The 22,364-nt window shown below is 39.0% G+C and overlaps 1 protein-coding gene across 2 annotated transcripts in view; it reads left to right on the top strand.

Moving 5' to 3' along the window:
* Window positions 1-17,444, top strand: part of LOC108033124 (acetylcholine receptor subunit alpha-like) — a 98,947-nt gene extending 81,503 nt beyond the window's left edge. For both annotated transcript variants that reach the window (XM_050885576.1, XM_017107340.3), the window contains 6 exons: window positions 3,462-3,630; window positions 9,250-9,386; window positions 11,078-11,224; window positions 11,296-11,388; window positions 11,572-12,574; window positions 15,287-17,444. In XM_050885576.1, the coding sequence (XP_050741533.1) occupies window positions 3,462-3,630; window positions 9,250-9,386; window positions 11,078-11,224; window positions 11,296-11,388; window positions 11,572-12,574; window positions 15,287-15,487 (1,750 nt within the window). In that variant the 3' untranslated portion in view covers window positions 15,488-17,444. The remainder of the gene's footprint in view (window positions 1-3,461; window positions 3,631-9,249; window positions 9,387-11,077; window positions 11,225-11,295; window positions 11,389-11,571; window positions 12,575-15,286) is intronic.
* The last annotated feature ends 4,920 nt before the right edge of the window (window positions 17,445-22,364 follow it).

Below are 22,364 nucleotides of genomic sequence, written 5' to 3'. Positions count from 1 at the left end.
TCGAGCATTTGCTATATACTTTTACTTTGGTTGGTGTTGACAGTCACAAAATTAAAAAAAAAAAATTACCACATTTAGGCACAATTTACATTTTATTTATTAAAATATTTGACATCATTTGCGTATACTTAATATTACGCATACGCCTAGTAGACCGAATCTCAAAATATTTGATTAAAACCTTATCATTAATATTTCAAATTTTTTTTAATACTGATTTGCTGCCATTATTTATTAAAATATTTGGCATCCTTTACGTATACTTAGTATTACGATAAGCTAGTGGACTGAATCTCAAAATATTTGATATTACGCACACGCCAGGTGGGCCAAATTTTAAAATTTGCAATTAAAACCTTATCATTAATATTTGTATTTTATTAGTTATTAATAGTCTGCCATTTTATACATGCTCTTACAAAAAAGGACCTCTTTAAAGGGGAAAATATTACATTTTAAAAACTAGTAATATCCTTTGCGTATACTTAATATTAAGCATACGCCTCGTGGGACAAATTCGAAAACGATACAAGAAAGAGTACAGGATATCACCGACTTCGACTACTTTGTGTCGGACTTTACTCACATTTCTATTTCGGTTGCCTTATCCTTTATTACGCATACGCCGCGTGGCCCATCGCATTGATGAATTGTTGCCAATTTCGGAATTTGTGGAAGAGGGATGTGTTTGTCTATGGGCCGGGGCGTTTGTGTTCCGTGGGGGTGTGGCAATATGGGAGTGGCATGTGCCGTCGAGTCAAATCAAACTGAAGTTCTGCTGGTCCTAGCTGGTATTTGTTGTTGCTCGCGTTCCAGGCTTTTCTCTATTTGGATCTATTTTTCTGCTTCTTCTTTTTTTGCCTGTGTGGCGCCATCTTCCGGCGCCGTGTGTCTGTGTGAGTGTGTGATGAGGCACGCGCGTGTTTTCTTGCCTATTTTATGATTTATTGTGTGTTTTCCCATCGTGGTTGCTAACCAAGTAACCAACTAGTCCGCCGAACCCACCAAGTCACCGAGCTTATTACACTGACCTTTACACGTACTAAGCCACCCACTCAAACGCCACCCCCATTTGCCAACTTAAGGGTCTTCTTTCGAAGTTTTCTGTGTTTTTTGTGCGCTTCTTTCTTTTTTCGGGGGCAAGTGTCTCTGCCAGAACTCGTGTGTCTCTGTCTGCAGGGACTTATCTTTAAGGCAGTAGAGTGGCGGTGGGGGCGGAGCGGGAATTCCCAGTTTTCGGACACTCCATGGCCTGTTGACCAAAGCTCACTTCAGCAGACTTAATCTGTGGCCATATTACATTTTTCGCATTCGATCGGGGGACTTTTGGGAAGCCAAGTGAGCTGAAGGATATTGGGTATTAGGTTTTTCGCCCACTTGTGCTTTGTCCAATTTAAATGTCATTTTAATAGACGAAGCCTCGAATCGAGTCTTTACGTATTTTATAAATTCAATTAAATTGTAGTATTTTTAGTACTTTTAGTATTTATTTGTTATTTTTCCATTCACCGAAATTTGATCACACTAAAATTAATTTTTTAAAGTTTCATGGATTTATATTTAGGGCAATTCGTTGGTTTAAGGAGGTTACCTAATGTTTTTAAATATTTAATAAATTCAATTTAATTAAATAGTAATAATTTAAAATAGTATTGTTAGTACCTTTAGTATTTTATTGTCATTTTCCTTTTCAGCACAATAAAGGCATACTAAAAGGACTTATTTTTAACACACATGAATTTGTTTAAATTAAAGTCCTAAGAAGATGGTTCCAATTTGGTATTACTTTTAAGCACTCCTTTTAACAATAACTTTATCATATCCTAGTATATTGTTTGTAGTATTTTTTGGTATTTCACATTTAACACAGTTATACGAAATTTGAAGGATTTTAATAATTTAAATGAAGATATAGATATATTTTCTTAGATGTCGAATAGCGTTGAGATGTAGTGACCAATTTGGTTTTATTTATGGGCACCCCTTTAAACAATAACTTTCTTGTATCAGCTCTATAGCCTCCGTCCGCTATCTCATTCTTCCTGCTCCCCTCGTTCCCTTTCGAGTGACTGACATTTGGAATTGCCTTGGCAAATTATATTTTATTGCTGCAGCCATCAAAACTAACCCACAAGATGTTGGCCTTCAATCCCGGATTCCCTGGCCCACACACACATCCCCGATTCCGCTGCCATTCTGTGTGCCTATTGCCACATACTTCATTTCTATTTGGAGGGAAGTCAACTGCCACAAACAGTTAGTTGCCCGCCGGTCACATGCTTGTCGTTATTGTTGTCCTTGCCGCTGTCGTCGTCGGTATTGGTGCTGGTGTCCTTCCCCCCGGCTCGCTGCCATTTCCCACGCCTTGGCCCTGCTCCTTGCCTTGTTTATTATTTATTTACAATATTTTCTTATTCAAAATGAAGCCGCAAGCCTCTCGGAATTATTGATGGCCCGGCAATATACCACAGCGCAATGTTGAGAGGGGGGTTACCCCTTTTTTTTGCTGCCCGTCAGTAACATTTTTTTATTTATACTTTTTTTTGGATTTTTGTTGTTCGGCTTCGTGTCCTTTCACTGGCAGCTTGTGTTCTAAGAGTTTTTCAAGTGAGTCGGGGAGGGCGAAAGAACATAACGAAAAGTCCACTCGACTCAATTTACAAAAATTCTCTTTCTTTTTCCTCATTACTTTTTTATATTCTTCTGGTTTTTTTAGGGGCAGCCGTAGTCAGAGATTATTAACTTTTAAATTATTCATTGGTCCCGGGGAAGGAAAAGGGGCGAAAATATGAGAAAAGCTCAAAGACTGAATGACTGTCGAACTGATTAACGCAAATGGATTAAAGTTTCAGAGGGTTTGTTCAAGGGGCAACATTTTCCGTAGATTTCTTTCAAAAGAAGCCCTTTTGATTCTATAATTTTTTAGAAAAGGTACCATTACCTTTGTTTTGTTTGTTTTTTTAATCCATTATTGTAAGCAACATTTTCAGTGATATAAGTTATACTAACTTACCACTTTTGAATTCTAATAGTATTAATTATTGCTGGATGAAACTATACTTACCTTTGAGAACTTCACAAATTTTCTCTGCATTTTTAAAAGGTTTCAAGTAACTCCCCGTCGATTTGCAGCTTCGCAAAAATACACAGAACCATTTTGACACTCAGTTAGCAGTTAGGCCAATATTTTTTCAGCATTTTACAATATTTATCATGCGGCCGATGATTTATGTGATTGGAGCGCCATATATCTGCGGATATATGTGTGTTTATGTAAATAAATATAGGTTTTTGGGTTGCCACACACTGCGGATGCTGCAGCGGCAGCACCGCAAAGCGGAAAAAAGAACACCATTCAAATAAATATCCCCAGCCCGAATGAACCTTAATAAATATTTACGCGCTGCGTAACAATTTGCCTAGCTCATACTCCGCCTTCCGGCGTTTTAATTTATTCGCAGGAATGAGAAGTTCTATACGTGCTGCGATGAGCCATATCTGGACATCACCTTCAACATCACGATGCGCCGCAAGACCCTCTTCTACACGGTCAACCTGATCATCCCCTGCATGGGCATCAGCTTCCTCACCATCCTCGTGTTCTACCTGCCATCGGATAGTGGCGAAAAGGTGAGTCCGGGGTAGCCAAAGGTCGGGAGAAGTTCCGAGTTCGGGAATTGAGTTACTGACTTTAGCACTCCCAACTGGTTGCGTGGTGGCATTTTTGCATATATGCAGCTTTTCTGGGATACCCATATTTAAGAAGCCGTATTTTATATAAATGTAATATCCTTAGCCTTATAACTCCCAACTCCTTTTTCAGGACAAACAAAATTTATTATCTCTGGAGATTTATATAGCTTTCCAAACAAATAAAAAAACCAACCATAAAACCTTTTTTATAAAATATTTATAATTCCCAACTCTTTTTTCTGAACCAAAGAAATTGCATACTCTATTGAGATTTATTTATTACTTTAAAACTCAAACTTTCTCTTTAAACAATCTTTAAATATATTTTATATTTTATTAGAAAAATGAAGCCTAAATCAATTTGAAGAAATATAGTATTCTTAGCCTTATAATTCCCAACCGTTTTTGCTAAAGCAGGAAAATTATACTTCCATGAGATTTATATAGCACCATTCCTTCGGATACTCTTGAAATAGTAAAGAGAGCCAATCTCAAAGTTATGCATTTTATTCGAGCTAAAAAGCTTATTTTAAAACCATCCTTAAATTTTATTCTTTGTAATATATTATATATTTACACACAACTAGTATTGTAGAAAAAATAACTAAATGGTATTTTACATTAAAAACTCAACTCTTTTATTCGCTGCAGTTTTTATTGCCTAGTGCGATTGATAAACTGGTTCCAATAATTAAATCAGTCGCACAATTGTTGCGGCCCGGCCGTCTAAAAGCTTTATCTTCTGCCGTTGGATTTATGCTAATGATACACATGTTATTGCATTTATTCAAAGTGAAATTAACCATTAGAATCAAGTTCATCCGCAGCTGAAATGCATTAGCTTGAATAGCACACAGTACTTGCCACTTTCGTTCACAGCTGCTGCCATATTCCCCGCGCTCTTCACCAAACTGATTTTTTGCATAAACCAATTGCCATAATTTATTATCAGCTCAGCCCCTCGCCCATCCGCTGAAAATGTGCTTTTAATTAAAAAGAAAAGCAAAAAAAGAATAATAATTTCACACTCAAATGAAAATAAAAATGCATTTTAACATTTTATTCGTTTTGATTTCAATTCTTTTTTTCATTTTCGGGTGCTCTGTTTGCTTTTTGTTCGGTGTGTGTGTGGGTTTTTTTTCGCCCAGTTTGCCATCATTTAAGTTTGAGTAAATAAAATTACACGATGTATTCAATTTAATGCGAACAAAAGCCGGCCGCATTTTTTTGCGGTTCTTTGGCGATTTTTTGAGGGAAAATGCCAAACGAAAATGAAAACACGAAATGGCATAATGCATAAATATAAACATTTACATGCTGCCTGGGACTTATGAATAAATTACGGCCAATTTTCAAAATAAATAAAATGCAAAAATAATTTGTGTGCGCAAGCGGTTTGTGGATTACTGATGCTGTTGCTGATGCTGATGCTGATGGTGATGTTGATGCCATCCGACATTTCCACATCGCTCACGGAGCGTAATTTATGTTATAAATATTGACAGCGCCGGGCATTTGATGGGCCATCCCAGCAGGCATTATGTAAATTCCCGATTTGCCTGTGCATTATCGAGTTAAGAGGCCGATTCGATGGGTACTCACCGAATAATACGCGTATTAAAACGAGCTGTCACGTGAAAAGGACGTTTCTCGACGGTGTATTTCAGTTGGCATTTGCTAAGCCGTTTAAATTGCGGTCGATTTAGTTACGGGAATAAAAAACCTAAGCATTACCAACTTTGAAATATAAAGTAGAATTTATTCATATATTTATCTATTAATAATTATATATATATTTTGAGTTTCTACTGTTAGATATTCAAAAAAATCGGTATGTCTTAATATTTATTTTAAGACTTAGGGCAACTATAAAAGATTAGAAAAAATGTACATGCTTAGAGATATATTGACAAAAAATAAAAACAAAAAATTCTTTAAAAAACAAGATTACAGACTTTCAGAAAACATAATTGAAACCCATTTATTTTGCCTATTTCTTAGTGAAAAAAGATATGCCCTAAAAAAACAAATATAAGGAAATTGTATTTAATAACATAAGCTATTTAATTTTGAAATCTTTATCGGCTTGGATTCCTGAAAATAATAAAGCAATTAAGATTGCACCTGTTTCGCCAATATTAGTTTCTAGGACTAAAAGTTGGCTGGTCCCATAAAAATAATCAATTCAAGCGTATTAGTATTTTGCCAGGGCATTTTCCCCCTTTTTGGTGTGTTTTTTTTTATTTTTTGTTATTTCTTGTTTGACTTTTACGATTTGTGCCGAGTGGGCACATTTCACTGCACTGTTCTCCCTTTTATGGCCGTGCACGCACACTCAGCCGGACACACACACCGAGACACTGGCACAATGACACACGGAACTGGCAAATATTTACGCCTAAAAGCAGGCAGCGAAATAAAACAGGGCACTGACTGCGGAACTGCGGAACTGCGAACTGCTCCCGAAATTCCCGCCACTGGCCGGTCCGTGCCCACCCCGTCGTCCTTCTGGTCCTTTTGGAAGCCCGTGGCCGAAGTTCCAGGCCCGCGATGGCATCGGAATTGGAATTGGAATTGCCAATTTACATGCATATGCGGCACAACGCACTTCATTCATGCAATTGCCGATTGCGGCAGTGTGGAAAGGAGGTGGTCAAAACGGTTGCCGCACACTTGCAAAAAATATTCCCGCCCCTTCGATTATCAATCGGGATTGGTTTTTGTTTACCAAGATTTAATTTATCAGTCAAACTTGGGGAAAAAAGTAAAGAAAATAGTACTAAAGGATTTAAAACGGAACTGAAAGTGCTGTAATATCTAGCAGTTAATAGATACTTTGTAACTGTTAGATACTACATAGAGATATTCTAAGGTTGCAACACATTTAGTTTAAACAAAAAGTAGGATTTATAAGCATTCTCTCAAATTTTTAATTTTTTTTTGATGATCTTTTGCTAATCTTGTATAATCAATTTTATATTATTTCTTAAACAAAATATTTTTATAGCATTTAGGTATTACAGCGGGTTTTGGGTACTTCAACTTGTTATGCCAAAATATTTTTTTCTGTGCAAGAAACGAAGGGCTACTTTTCCAATACTAAGTAGCCGCACTGCTCCCGATTCCCCTCCGTTTATTTGCATCGTATTTTTATGGGCGAAACAATTACGTTTTACGAACAGAGTCCAGATTGAAACTGGCCCATCAGTTGGGATATGCGAAGCATCCAGTTCGGATCGAAGCCGACCCAGCAGAACCGAAATCGTAACCCAAATGCATTTGGCCACCTTAATTACACCGGGCATTTGCATAAATAATGAGCAGGGCGCTAGTGATGGCAGCGAGAGGGAATAGAATATAGATCTCCCAAACTCGCTATTTGTACCATCTCTAAGGCTTCCAGGCAATATAATCACACTGAAAAAAATAAGACTTTAAAAATATTTTTTTCAATAATTTAATTTGTATCTGTATTTATACTTTCTTCCATATTTTATTTATAGATGCATATTTAGTAATATATATAACTATATTTTTTTATTAATAATACTTTAATTGGAACGTTAATTCTCGAGTGCAGAAGGTGACATTTTTTTGTGTGCTAAAATGTACTTACTGTTTTAATTTTTTCTTTTATTTTTCGGCATTTCCCCATTTTACCTCAGTGTATTTATAGTGGAAAGGTCGTAGATGCTGGCATTGGATTGGCTCGGCAAGTTGTAACCTTAATTAGGCAACGTCACTAATCGCTTTACAAGCGCTGGCCCCAAACTAAGGCTAATTATCATAAAATCATTAAGCATCGAAAATTTATGCCGCACACAGACGCACACAATCACACTGGGAGAGACAGGGAGAGAGGCACCCACGCACTCACACACAGGCAGACAGAAGAGAGGCTCTAATCGAGCGTCTCATTTTCGACATTTAATTACTTTCTGCAGGCACACGCACACACACACACGCGCACACCGAACCCATACAAACACACTTCATTACAAGCAGCTTAGGCATAAATAAGGTGAGGTGCCACGCCCACTCCCCGCCCATCGCCCCCTACCACAAATCATCTTTCGCCTTATTGAGCGCCCTAAAAAGTATGCTGCGTTTTCGTTTTCATTTCCGTTTCCACGGGGGAACCCCATTTTTTTTTCATTTTCGGCATTTCTCATTGCCTTTGCATATGATTTGTTGGCCAGCTTTTGGCAGGGCCGCAATTGCCGGCTGACAAACCGCCTTTCATACGCCCATTGCCCCGGCTCATTATTTGCTTGCGATGCGTTCTAAATCAATTTGGATTCGTGGCCCCAATTGCCGGCCAAGCGAGCGGAATCTTGGCGATTGTCTGCCACCGAAATGCGAGTGTATGAATAGCCTCAGTTCGAGGCGAATTAATCAGCCGAGTTACGGGAAAATTATGTTCAATCTACATATTTACATGGCGATTCCTTGGTTAAGGTTTTATTTCCCAAATTAAAGCAACCTTTCGTTTATTTCGAATTTTAATTTTTATAAATATATAAATTGCAAAAATAGCAATTCAAAGTTTAAGGTTTTGTATTTAAAAAAAAATATGTAAAATTATTTTATATGAAAAGCCTTACGAACCACAAATTATAAATAAAATCCGCAAAGAATTTAAATTGAAATTAGTATTAAAATACTAATATTAAATTTATTTCAAATTTTAGTGCTTTTAATTTTTTAAAAGCATTAGAATATATATATAAATTTTTAAGGATAAAGGTTTTAAATATATTCCTACTGAAAATCAAAATTCACACAGAATACAATAGAAGGTGCCTAATTGGCCAACCAACAGTCTATTAACCACTCATCTAAACCAGAAAAAGTTTAGGCGATTTAGCCTATTAATTAATTATGTCAAACGTAACTTTGTCCATTAATGCACTTAACGGTAAGCCAGCTTAACTTTTGTATACTTATTAATTAATTCAAACGGCTTAGGGGTCGGCCATGCTAGATCAGATTAATTATTATAGGCCTTCCAACTATTGCATGTCAGTTAATATGACCAAACTGCTTATTTAGGTGATTCTACTATAATTACCTCATTTTTAAATAAGGAAGTTAGCAAAAATATTTGCAACTACTTTAGCACATGTGCATTCATATTATATTTATTAAGACAAATAATTTTAGTTAAAGGATTATTGGATGAATGGATAAGTAACAGCTCGCTTTGTTTATTTCTTGGCGAAATTCTGGAACCCCTAATACCTCTGAATAGTATTATGTAATCCACGTTAAACCAAACCGGGCACCTAGAAAATGTTCTTTTGGGGAAAAAACTTCAGCTGCGTCTCAGCAATATTTATGCATTATAAATGAGCAACCTTATCGGGCAGGGAGTTTCCCGTTGTTGTTCGCAGTTCGCAATTGTCGCTTCTTTATGGCGCTTCAGATTTTCCGCTCGACGTGCAGCTCAATTTGCCACGCCCCCAGCCGCCCCCAGCTGCCCCACCCACTTCCTACCGACTCGCCCCGCCCTTTGTAATATATATATACTATATAAGTATGCACGTATACTTGCAGGTCTCATTAAGCATATCCATTCTGCTGTCGCTCACTGTGTTCTTCCTGCTGCTGGCGGAAATCATTCCGCCCACATCGCTGGTGGTGCCGCTGCTGGGAAAGTTCGTGCTCTTCACCATGATACTGGATACCTTCAGGTGAGCCCCCTCCGATTTTTCCACGATTTTCCCATCGATCCACAGAGCCCAGGGTGCCACTAATGCGGCTCAAGTTCTCTAAAGTACTTAATAAAGTTGTAGCTATTTCAAAAGAATTAGTGGGCTTGAACAATAATTTAATCTGCATATATCTTATTATATAATATACAAAATTTGTATGTGATGTTTTTGCTGGAAATAATACTACATTTAAAATAAATACTAAAACATGTTGATATTTTATGTACACCTTACTTAATATTTTATTCTCCATATAGTTTATATAAGCTTTTCATTTATAAACAACATTTTAAAATAATATTTGTTTATTAAATGAATAAAAAATTTATGTTTAAATATAAAAATTTGGTATTTATTTTTATCTTACATAAATTGAAAAGAAATAATAAAACAAATAGATATTTTATGTTTACCCTAACTTATTTTACGTAATATTTATATTTAATTTGAAAAGAAATAATAAAACAAATAGATATTTTATGTTTACCCTAACTTATTTTACGTAATATTTAAATCTCCGTATGGTTTATGTAATTATTATAAAATATTGTTATATATTTTGAAATATTATTTGCCATGGAAATCAATACCAAATTTTAAATAAATACCTAAAAATTGGGTATTTTTATCCTACAAATTTATTTTAAATATACTAAACGAAACAAAGAAATAAAAAAATATACTAAACTATCCTAAAGAAGAGCGAATTCAATTGTTAATAAATAACTTTGACAAATTCAAAATCACATTTATTTTTGAAGAACGCAAAATGCACATAAATGCTTTGTGAATCTTTGAAAACTTCCAAATATGTAGTTAAAGAAGTTTCCTCAAAACTTGGACTGGTGTTTCGGAAAGTTTTGTAAACGGTGGCTGAAAATAAAATTCGGTTCGGCAGCCGTTCGACTTAGCTTGGCTTAGTGCCACGCCCACCTCCGCCGGCCCCCGCTGGGGTCCCATTAAATGGCTGCGGCAATTTACAGTCATTTGCCACGCCCACGAGGCGGCTGGCCGGCACACCAAATGATGGCCGCCTAATTGTTGGTAAACAAAAGTCGACTGAGACCGAGAGTCGGAGTCTGCCAACAATGGAATGGCCTGTGGCGCAACAGGACCTCGCCTCAAATGATGTAATTAAGGCAGGCAGGACACCCTCGCCGGGTCCTTGCTCCCCCTCCCCAGCCCCCGGTATTCTTTTCCAACGCCTTGGCCAGCTGCTAATTAGACGTGGGCGTCGAAAGTTAATTACCCAGACTAAGAGAGCAACTCACTTAAGTCCTTTCTGCATGTTTTCCCACCACCTCCGCCGCCACCACCCACACACTTTATCCTTGGACAACTCTTCTGCAGAGGGTACATAATATAGTGACACTTTATCATACACTTCCACATAATTATGTTGGCCAAGTGGATAATGCAGAGGGAAAACAAATTGCTATGATTTTAGGTTATAACAAAAAAAGCCGCAAAATGTATATACATCGAAGGTTAAAAATCATCTAGGAAAAATAACTCCTTGCAATAAAATGAAATTAGCAGGGACTTGCAAAGATTTTATTGTTACAAAAATCATAATTTCATTTTAAAAACTTTTCCATCTATAAGACATATTTTTTTTATCTGAACTTTATACTAAACCCCCTTTGTACCCCCAATTTCCTTCCGTGCAGCATCTGTGTGACGGTGCTGGTGCTGAACATCCACTTCCGGTCGCCGCAGACCCACACGATGGCTCCTTGGGTGCGGACCGTGTTCATCAACCAGCTGCCCCGCTTCCTGGTCATGCGGCGTCCGCTCTACCCGATCAGCGAGATGATGTGAGTGCCCCCGAATGCATATTGCAATAGATATAGTAAACTAACCCCCAATGGCCCCCTCTCATCTGCAGAAAATCCTCGCGCCGCCTGATGGTGCGCACCTGCAACGGACTCGAACTAAGGGATCAAATACCACCGCTGCCACCGCCGGTGGCCTTGTCTCGGTAAGTTGAAAGGTGGTCTAAGACGGAACGAACTTTGGGAGTCATTTAAAATAATATATGTACAAAAATAACAAATTACAAATACAGTAAAAAAGTGTATTTTTAACCAAAAACGGAAAACTGTTTTTCCATTTTCAAGTCAGTGTTTTGCATAATAATTAAACACTTTTCTCGCTATTTCAGTATGCATCACAGCCCGAAGACGACATCGCGGAGCACCTCGCCCCACCTGCAGCACCGCGTGCAGACCTACAACCTGATGGACGAGTGCGGCATGGGCATGGGCGGTGGCCTGGGTGGAGGGGGAGGCGCCTCCACCATCACCGGCCACCTGAGCTCCCTGTATCCGCCGACCATGTCGACGGCCAACCAGCAGACCTCGACCACATCCTCGCTGATCGACGCCCAGTACCACAATCAGTACCAGCAGACGGGTGGCTCGCTGCTGGACCACCCCCTGACGCCCACCAAGTTCCGCCAGATGACCTCGACCTCCAGCCAGACGGGTCAGAATGGGAACGGCAGCGGGAACGGCGGTGGCTACGGCGGTGGCCACAACCAGAGTGGGGGTGGGGGCCATCACCTGTACCGACAGCAGTCGAGCTGCTCGGCAAACTTCTCGCCACTGCCGCAGCACGCCCACCAGGCGCACGCCTCCACCACCACCAGCGATCTGGGCATGGCCAATCCGAATGTGATAAAGTCCACGACGACGGTTAACTCGGTGGCCACCGCCTCCACGCTGGCGGACTCCTGCTGCAGCGGCACCATCCAGATCCACCAGGGCATGGGCGCCGGGGCCGCCTGCCAGTCGTCGGAGCTGCTGCACCACCAGCAGTTGCACCACCAGCAGATGCACCACCAGCAGCAGCAGCCGCACCACCAGCGACCCACCACCTCGGCAGCGGCGGCAGCAGCAGCAGCGGCAGCCGCCGGCGGACCCAGCACCTCGGCAGCGGCGGCTGCGGCGGCGGCGGCAGCAGCGGCCGGAACGCCACCCCCACCGCCTCCGCCGGCGGGCGTCTGTGATATTCTGCCCGCCTGCCAGCGCGAAGGCGGGCCGCACTGCTGCTCGGGGCGTGGCAACGTGCGCCAACGGTGGCACACCTGCCCGGAGCTCCACAAGGCCATGGACGGGGTCACCTACATCGCGGATCAGACGCGCAAGGAGGAGGAGAGCACAAGGGTGAGTAACGCTGATCAAGATCATATAGGATAAAACCCACCCCAAATACGACGAGCTTTTGCCGGCAAAACCAGACTGGGCATAAATAAATAAATAACAATAATTAATTAGTTTAAAAAATATATACTTTGCAATCAATTTAAAAATAATATATGTACAGTATACATGGTACAAACAGCACAAAAATGATAAGATATAATAGACTGTTTGATGAAATGAACTACCCCAGTCCGACGAGCTTTTGCCGGCAAAGCCAACGGTTAATAAAATTTGAACTGGGCAACAATAACTAAATAATTAAAAATAATAATGTTAAAAATGAATTATTTTACAAACAATTGCAACGGAATGTATGTAAACACAATACAAGGTCATTTTGATGAAATGCACTATCAATTTCATCTAGATAAGAGGCGTGTTACCTTGTTATGTTTGACATCTTGACTTTTGATATCTTTTTTAAATTTGAAGAGTTTTCAATACTCCTGCCTTACTCTATTTTTTATTTTAGTAAACTTTAAAAAATAGAAAAACTAACCTGAATAAATATACCTAATATTTTTTCCTTATATGATTATTTTTATGTACATTGAGTTCAAACTAAATTTATGTTGCTACAAATTTTATAAAGAATTTTATTCAGTATCCGCACTTTTATTCACCTTTTTCCTATTTATGCCTTATCCAATTTAGCGCGGCTTCGCGGAAACTCCCATAATACTGCCAATAACTTAAGTACCCCTGAACGTTTCGATGATTTGGCCAATTTTCCAGGGGATTCGCTTTAAGCGAACACTTTTTATTTTCGTCTCCCAGTGGAAAAATTATTTTCCTTGCTCTTCAGGAAGGCCGCAAGTGCAGCAAGCCAGTGAACATAAAGAGGAGGAAACTGAAAAGCCGGAAGAAAAAAACAAATCGCCCCAAAGCCGCTTAACGTTGGCCTGCGACAGGGACGAAAACACACCTGAGAGAGAGACGGAAACTGACACCGAGAAAGAGACGGACAGTGTGGGTTTTGATGTTAATAAGCCTGGCGCAATAAATTAGAGCGGCCTAAGGCGGGATTTATTGGCACGTCGATAATCGATGGCCAGGACTCAACCTCAAGCTCGAACTGCAGGCTCTAGATGGTCGAGATACCTTGGCCAGGGCCTAGTTGTTGATGATGTCCGACTGTCACTGGCTCTGCCCTTTCGTTGACCTTTCCCGCCCGATGTCCTGGTGTCCCGGAGTCCATATGTGTGTCTGTGGGGCATCGTCTCTATGGGCGGACTGATGCCGGCTGCGCCAAAAGTTTTAATGACTTTTCATGCGCCTTATTGAGCAGCGACTATGGCCATGTCCTGCCATCGTACACTGAAGAAAATTCCACGCTGCTTTCGAAATAATAGGCAACTTACTTAACTTTCTTTTTATATAAATAAGTACATTTCCTGGTGATGTCCTTCCTGACTTTTTAATAATTTTTTTTAATTTAGTTCTGAGAAGTAGGACAAATTTTCTTTTAGTGCAGCCTTGTACGCCTGGTTGTTCGCGTAGTTACGAGCATTGCTGTTGCTGCTGTCCTCTCGTCATAATGAATGTTTTCTTGTGGCATCGAACAAAATGCCAATAAAAGTATTTTATTAAAATTACGCACACATTCAATCATTATTGGAATGTCCTGCCGGGCTTAGCCGTGGAGGCGTGGGACTGGGACTGCGACAGCGACTTGGACTGGGACACTTGGACCGAACTAGGGCACCTCCGGACGGGAAACGTGGGACAGAAGGAGCGGGACACAGGACTCAGGACACTGAATCCAGAGGCAGTGTTGTCCATCGCAGATGCCTAAAAAAGAGATGAAGCTACAATTGGCCCTTACTTTGCACACCTTTCTCTTATATATATATATAATCATATATGTTTTGTAAAAAGATAAATAAATAAAATTCCAGATTGGTTTTTTAGCAACAATTGTTAATAACTATATAAACAAGGTTATATTACTAATATATTTAGATCTCAAAAAAGAGATAAGAAATAGAACATATTTTTCTTTATTTTTGATAAATTATCCATATTGTAACTTTCTTGGGACTATTTCCATAAATATTTAATTATTTAAAATATTATGTATTGTCTTAAATACTATTATTTTTAATTTTCTGTAATTATTTGGCTATAAAGTAGCCCAGATGGCAGCACTGCGGCATCGAACGCTGAGAAATGCGAGACAGCTTCGGCGGCATTTACATTGAGTGCGTGTCATTTGCGCCACGCCCCCTGGGCGATGGAAGGCGGTGGGATGGGGGCGTGGCAGCGGATTGACGGGGGAATTAGTCGCAAGACGCGTGGACAAAGTTGAACATATTGCCTGGCTTATGAACTCAGGGCCCAGCGAATGAATATCGAAGGAATGCCAATCAAAAAAAGGAAGTCTTGTTGTCTTAAAAATTCAGTGTTGTTTACGACGACGCTCTTGTAACATAATGTTCAATACAAGTATTAAAATACTTATTAAGAAAGGTTTAATAAATATGTCGGGTTTTATTAAAAATGCAATATATTTATAATAGCTTTATAATAATAGAAAACAAACGGAAAAGAAAGAAGTATGAAATTATAAGGACAGAAAATTATTACGTTTTTGGTCATTAAAAAAATAAAATTGTATATTAAAATTGAGCTCGTTAAAAATATTTTTACTGACTTGTGTGATTTCCCCGGCAGGTGAAAGAGGACTGGAAGTACGTGGCCATGGTTCTCGACCGCCTGTTCCTGTGGATCTTCACAATAGCCGTGGTCGTCGGCACCGCCGGCATCATCCTGCAGGCTCCGACGCTCTACGACACCCGGATGCCCATCGACATAAAGCTATCGGAGATCGCCTCGACGACGGCCAAGCCCAATGTGGCCAGGCCCGTGTTGTAAGCGGATCGATAAGTATCGGTCGATCGACTGATCGATAGCCAGTATTCCGGAGAACACACACCACACACAGTCTGAAGAAGCCAGCAAAAGCAAACACAAGTAATGAATGAAATTCGCATTTGTTTTTCTTTAACCAGAGAGACGGGGAATACAAAAGAAAAAAAAACAAAAAAGTAACCACAAAAACTTGTTCCGAAAAACAACAGAAACGACGACGAGAATCCAAGTAACTATAACTATAATAAATTGTATTTGTTGTATACATAAAAGGTATAACTAACTATAAATAATTTGTACACTAATGTTTAAACAGGCGAACGATGCTAAAACAAAACGGTTTTTTTTTCTAGGCAACGTAAATGAACAGAGACAAGGCGAGAAACAAAAACAAAATAATTAAGTAAACCCATTCAACTGAAATGAAGCGCAAAATAGTATGCAACAGATAAATAAACACAATTTATGGTAATAATTGAGAGCGAAATTAAATTAGTGAAATTAAACTAGCCTAGCCAAACATCAAGAATAACGAAAAACCAGAAAAAAGGAAAGTGTATTTGTTGAACCAGAAAACCAAGAGACGGAGAACAACATTAGTTAGCTAAGCGAACCAAAATAGAGGAACAGGAAAAGCCAACAAAAAGGCAGAGGTATATGTGTGTGCACTGAGAGAAAGGCGGGGGAGGGAAAATACGATTTTGTGGTTCAAGAAGGTTTTCTTCTAGATTTAAGACCCATTCGGAAATGCTTTTTATTTTAAATTACTTTAAAGTGAGTTTTCCATACGAATAAAATATATTTTTTAAGGTTTCTTTCAAATCTTATAGCCAAATTAAAGTTAAAAAATCCTATAATCCTTTATACATTCATACAAAAAAATATTTTTTTAGATTTCCTAGAAGAAAGCCTTCTTAAATGACGTACTCTTCTTCGCGATTCTTGTTCTCCGCCTGCATGCGTGTGTGTGTGACCGTATGTGTGTGACTGCAAATGAGGCATGCAAATTAGTGCAAATAAACCGGGAGAGTGTGAGAGAGGGAAAGGGGGGTGGGGGAGCCCCCGCAAAAGAAGCCCCCAGGCCCTGGAAAATCCGGAAAGCCCCCTGCCCCCTCCACGACATCGCCTCGGGGCAATTAGTTAGCACAAAGCTTTAGTTATTATGCCCAAGTGTACGTGGGCCTCGGTGTGCGTGTTGGCGCGAGCGCATGTGGTTGCATAGTAAATAATCGCCATTAGAAATTCAAATTCAATTTCGGCGCTTGCACTGCCTAATTGGCAAAAAACGCGCCCAAGTTGCTCACGTTTCTTTCTGCGCCGCCCAATTAACATTTTCCCACGCTCGCCGCAACGCCCACACTCATAATTTATGTTAATTTCCACTTGCATAATTCACCAAAAAACCAAGGAAAAACAACAACACAAAGGGGGGGGAAGCCACCTGCCGAATGGAAAAGAAAAGACACACCAAAAGTTTCCTTGGCCTTCGCATTTTTGCCGCTGTTATACTGCGATTGCTTTATTTGCAGCCCCGTTTATTTGCCTTACACTTTTTATTGCTCATAAAATCAAATGATGCCTGATTAGGGGAGCCAGCGAAAAAACAACAGCCAAAAGGACATCGACAGCGGGAATTCCCCTTTTTTGCGCCAAGCAAAAAAGAAAGTTTAAAAATGAACGCAGCCTAACATGTTTCTGTTAGCCGAGGGAAATTTTAACAGCCGCCAGGTGACAGAGGTTTCTTTTTCGATGTTGCGGTTGGGAAAGGGAAATTTTTGTATTGAGTTATGCAACAAATTAAAATAATAGATGCGAATCCTAAAAACAAAATCAAAAATAATTCTTTTATATTTGTAACCCCTTATTTTTAAGAGTGCAAATTATGTCCGTTTTTGTTAAATAAAGCTTAAGTTTATAATTTTTGTATAATTAATATATTGTTCAAAAATAGTTATTGTTTTAAAAAATACTAGACTTATTTTTTAAATTTTATAAAAAAAATTCTCATTCAAAAAAATTATATAAGATAATTTTGTGCTTTTAAAACTATCTATTTATATACTCCAAAGATCAAGTTGCATCATCATTTTTAAAAATATCTTAATTTTTTTGTTTAATTTATTATATTTTATTTTATTGATTGATTTCCAATTTTTTTTCGCCTGGTCCTCAATTATTGGCGATGCCAACAAAAACCACAATGCGTGTGTCGTCACAAGCAAGTGTCAATCACAGTCACCGCACGGCAATTGTTCCTGCCACGCCCCCTGGACCGCCACTCCCCTGCCCCTGCCTCTGCCCCTGCCCCTGCCACCACCCCCCGCCCATATCACACACACAACACTTTTCCAGTTTTTAATTAAATGAAATGCAAGCGAAGAGTTATTGCAGACACTGTGCCAGAGGGAGACGGGGCGATGAGTGAAATGCACACAAAATGAAAAGCCATTAACGAAATATTATATCTGAAGATGGAGGGAGTGGCGATGTCAGCTGAATCCTGTTTGGGATATAAAAAGTGCACAAAATTCCCGAGTTTGTCTGCACGGAAAGAAACTTGATCTGGGAAGTAATCTTTATAAAGATGCGTTATAATGACAATTTCGATACGAGTAGATTTTCAATTATTTTACCAAGTTAAGCTAAAGCTTATTTTTTATGGTTTACATATTGTAATAAACTGAAAATACAAAATAAAATAACAGAATATCCTTAATTTCCGTTAATGCTAAAAATATTATTGTTTTCATTTAATTTTTTTGAGAAGTTTTAATTAAATATTTAACACAAATATTGAGCAGAGCAACTTAATTTTATTATTTTAATCATGTTTAATCATCTTTTATTAAAGAAACTACAAAAATCCACTAAAAGTGTATTCCTTCCACAAATCTCGAGAGTTCCTTCGCATTTTCTTACCCTGTAGCTTTGATGTTGTTTAAGCACAAGCCATTTAATAGGTTACCACCGAAATATAGCTGGTCCGAAGTGAGGAAGAAGTAAATCTGGAATGGGGGCAGTTGGAGACCGCAAATCATAATTGTTGCGGACACACAAGACACAAGAAGAGCAAATACTGGTGGGGGGTGTGGGGTCTCGCGGTCTCGGGAGTTCGGGGAGTGTGCTGGGGCTGGTGGGCTGGTGGGCTGGAGGACTCCTCCCCAAAGTCGTAACAATGCAAACTGTGTGGCCACACACACAAAAAGGACATTAGCCCTGCTCCTTGCCAGCTCGCCGTGCTCTCTGCTCTTGGCTGTTGCTTTTGCTCTGCTTATGCTTTTCCCTGCCCATACTTTGGCTTTGTTTCATTCATCTGGAGTTGTTTTCCCTCTTCTTCACTTTTTGGCCGCCAATGAGCGATGCGTATCAGCGGCGAACGTGGCCAAGAGTTCGGCCTATTTGTTTGTTTTCACTCCCGCGGCCTTAATGTATTTACAGTGGAATGTGCTCGAATAAAGGCAATATTACCGGTGCATAACCGATTACCGAATAAAACCGATCCCCAACCGTTTCATTGAAAAATCCAGTTTTTTACAAGTAACCTTAACTGGTGTGAAGATAAATAATTCAAAGCTGGTTGAACTATTGAAATCAATGTAATCCTCCCGTTTTCCAAATCCTTTTCGCCAAAACATTCCATTAAAATTTCAAGTTAAGGCTTAGCCTTGTTACAAAAAAAAAAAAAAGAAAACCCATGGCCATAGCCTATTGACAGGGCTGAACAAATAACTAAAAAACGGGGCAACGGCTTAGCCGGAAATGTCCATCATTGAGCATTTCCCACTGTACCGGCATTTTATCTATCGCCCCGCGCCGGGTTTCGCCGGGAAACTGCGCCCCAAACGCAGTGGGCAATACAAAAGCAATCATAAAGTTATGGCCCGGCCGAACCAGTCGCTACTCCGGAGTTGGCCATTTGCACTGCCGTTCCCGGTTTTCGGTCCAGTTGCTGGCCAAAAACCCGGAGCAGAAACCAACTTTACACCCTTGGGCGACATTGTCCACCGGGCAGCCTTTTCCGCACCCACACTCGAAAATCCACCCAGCTCCGTTTCTCCAAAACAGTGCTGATTGCTAGTCTATTCTGTAGGTATTGTTATGTTTAACACATTTAAACTAAATGATTTTGTTAATATTCATAGTATAAATATGTAGAGAGTAAATAATTTCTAAAATATTTTATTTTAAAAACTCATATTTTCCTACAATTATTTTTTTAAAAAATTTTAGCATATGTGCAATACCATTTTTTTACTTAGGTCCTTTAGTTTTTTTTAGGTTCCAAATGATTTTCTTTTTGGAATTTTTAAATTAAACAAATATGTATATATTTATAAAGCTGCATTATTATTGCCTAATTGCATTAGAAGCAAGCTTGGGCGTTGCCATACTGTTTTTTGTTCTGGTTTAATTTCCTTACTTAGATTGGCATCACTGGTCCCCGCCAGATCCTTCGAACACGCGTTTCCTTTCCCCATTTCCCCGTCCCTCATATCATTTAATGTCCTATCTATGTTTCTGCTTCTGTTTTCGCCCACCTTTTTCGCTCAATAAGAGCGGCGAATTTATTGCTTGCTAATAGGAAAACAGCCTCCCCCTGGAGTTTTCCGCAGCCCCTCCACTTTCCCAGAACCTCCACCGAAAACGAAAAAAAAAAACTGGTCAGGAGGACAAAGTTTGTCGACATTTTCTGTTTGTGCGCGGAGCGGGGAGCCCCTGGAGCTAGGGAAAAATATGTTTTCAACATAATTTCATTCATTATATTGGGATTGTTATTGTTGTTGGTCGGCTGCTCATTTTCAGCAGGCTCATTATCGGACACGCCCCCCGAAGAGCACACAGGCCAGCACACACACACCTTGGGCGGGCATTTTGGCTAATTTGAATTTGATTTCATTCGGAAAGTTTGCCGTTTTGGCAGTTGTTCCCTGGCGCTGTTTTGATTCGTGCGACAAGTGCAAATGATTGTAGTCGCGAGTTGATTAATTGAAAATGAATGCGAGGCGCGGGAAATTCATTTTCCCAGCCCCAAAGAGTTTTCTAAAAAATTTCAAGGAAATTTATCTGTAGCGGAGGTATGAAGGTCCTTCATGGACTCGATTTTCGGCACTGCAGTGAACATAAATTTTTTCGTAACAAAAATTCAACGAAAACGAGGATAGTACGCGCACGAATTTTTCCCAAAATTCGCCGAAAACATCCTTAGCACAAACGAAACGAACCTCTAAGGTTTCACAGGAATAACAAACAAATAGGTGTTCCATATAGGGATTTACGGGCCGAAAATCTTTCCAAATGCGTGAGTGTGCATGTGTGTCATTTATATCACTAGTCACTAAAAACACAAGAAATATGGGAAAAACAGGCGTTGAAGAAAACTTAATTAACACATATTTATATGGAAAATTGGAGCAAACCACGGGAAACCAACTCAAGAGACAGAGAAACAAAAGTGTAAAAATGTTGGGATATTTTTTACAAAACGAATTGGGCAAAACTAACGCGATATGCCAGGGGGTCAGAGGGCTGAGACTTTGAACAGCAAAATTAAGCTCGACTTTTTGGGGTCGCCGCCATTGGCCACAAGACACTGTGTGCTCCAAGACGGTTTATACATACACGCGTAGATATATAAATATATATAAAGCGATATTTGGGATTTGGGGGCATTGTGGGGCTGGCGGAACTAACACTAAAATTATAAACCACAGAATCGCATAGAGGGGACATTTTTTTTAGAACGTACCTTTAACAGAACGATTGGGAGAAGCGTTCCGGCAGAACAACTAACACTAATTTTAAAGCATACATTTAATGGTAAATTAACATTAACATTAAACTAAAACTAACAGAGGACATTGGATAAGCGATATACACAGCAAAAAAAGAAGAGGAGATTAGCAAAATTGTTTAAAAACGAGCGAAGCAAAACCAAACACGAATTGAATTAACTTTAAGAACATAACAAAAAAAAAAAAAAAAACCGAACAAGACATTAAGAAAAGCTATTTAAAGAAAGCAAAGAAAAAACTATAACATATACGATTTACAGAACTAAGAAAAACAAATAATTGTAAAAATAGAGAGACAATTTTTTTTGCTCAAAGCCAGGGGGCAGTCCCTCACCCTCATTCACTTTCCCCAAGAAATTTAAAAACACAAAAATAAAATATACTTCGCGGCACGTAAAAATTTGTTCGTCACGAAAGTAAACCACAAATTCCAACACAAAACGATTTTCTAAACAACAAATTGCAAGAATTGGCCAACCCAAAACCAAACAATGTTTAAAATTAAACTAAAAGCAAAACGAAAGGCAAGTAAAACCGCAAGAAGATAAGAAAAAACATAAGAAATTATAATTAAAACCAAACTTAGCTTCTAGTGAAAGAATTTTTAAAACCAAGCGAGAAATGAAACGATAGAAAAATGCCCCAGCATTTAAAATAAGGAACCATGTCAACAGGACGAGGAAGGATGAACATATAAATGGAACTACGAGATCGGCTAGCCGACGCTGAAATACCCTTGCAATTGATCACAGAAGTTTGAAACGCAATGGAAATAGACTCTAGATACTACCTTTAAATCAGAATAAAAATCCCCAAAAACGGAGAGGTTTTTCAATACGTTGGAATATATTATTTTGTAAGACAAAAAAGGTGCATTTCCACGAATTCAAACGTTTTTTTTATAAATTAAAAAATTAGTTTGATAATTAAACAAATACGTACAAATCATTTAAAGTTTAAGCTTTTAAAATGCGATTTCCCAAGGGAAGAAACCAATTTCTACATTTTATTACGCACAACCTTGGAATGTAATAAACAAAAGTGTATATCAATAAGATTTTTTCCCGGGTCGATTTTTATTCCGATTG

This window comes from Drosophila biarmipes, chromosome X (assembly GCF_025231255.1).
Source record: "Drosophila biarmipes strain raj3 chromosome X, RU_DBia_V1.1, whole genome shotgun sequence".
NCBI lineage: Eukaryota > Metazoa > Arthropoda > Insecta > Diptera > Drosophilidae > Drosophila > Drosophila biarmipes.
This window is presented reverse-complemented; position numbering and strand designations above follow the sequence as displayed.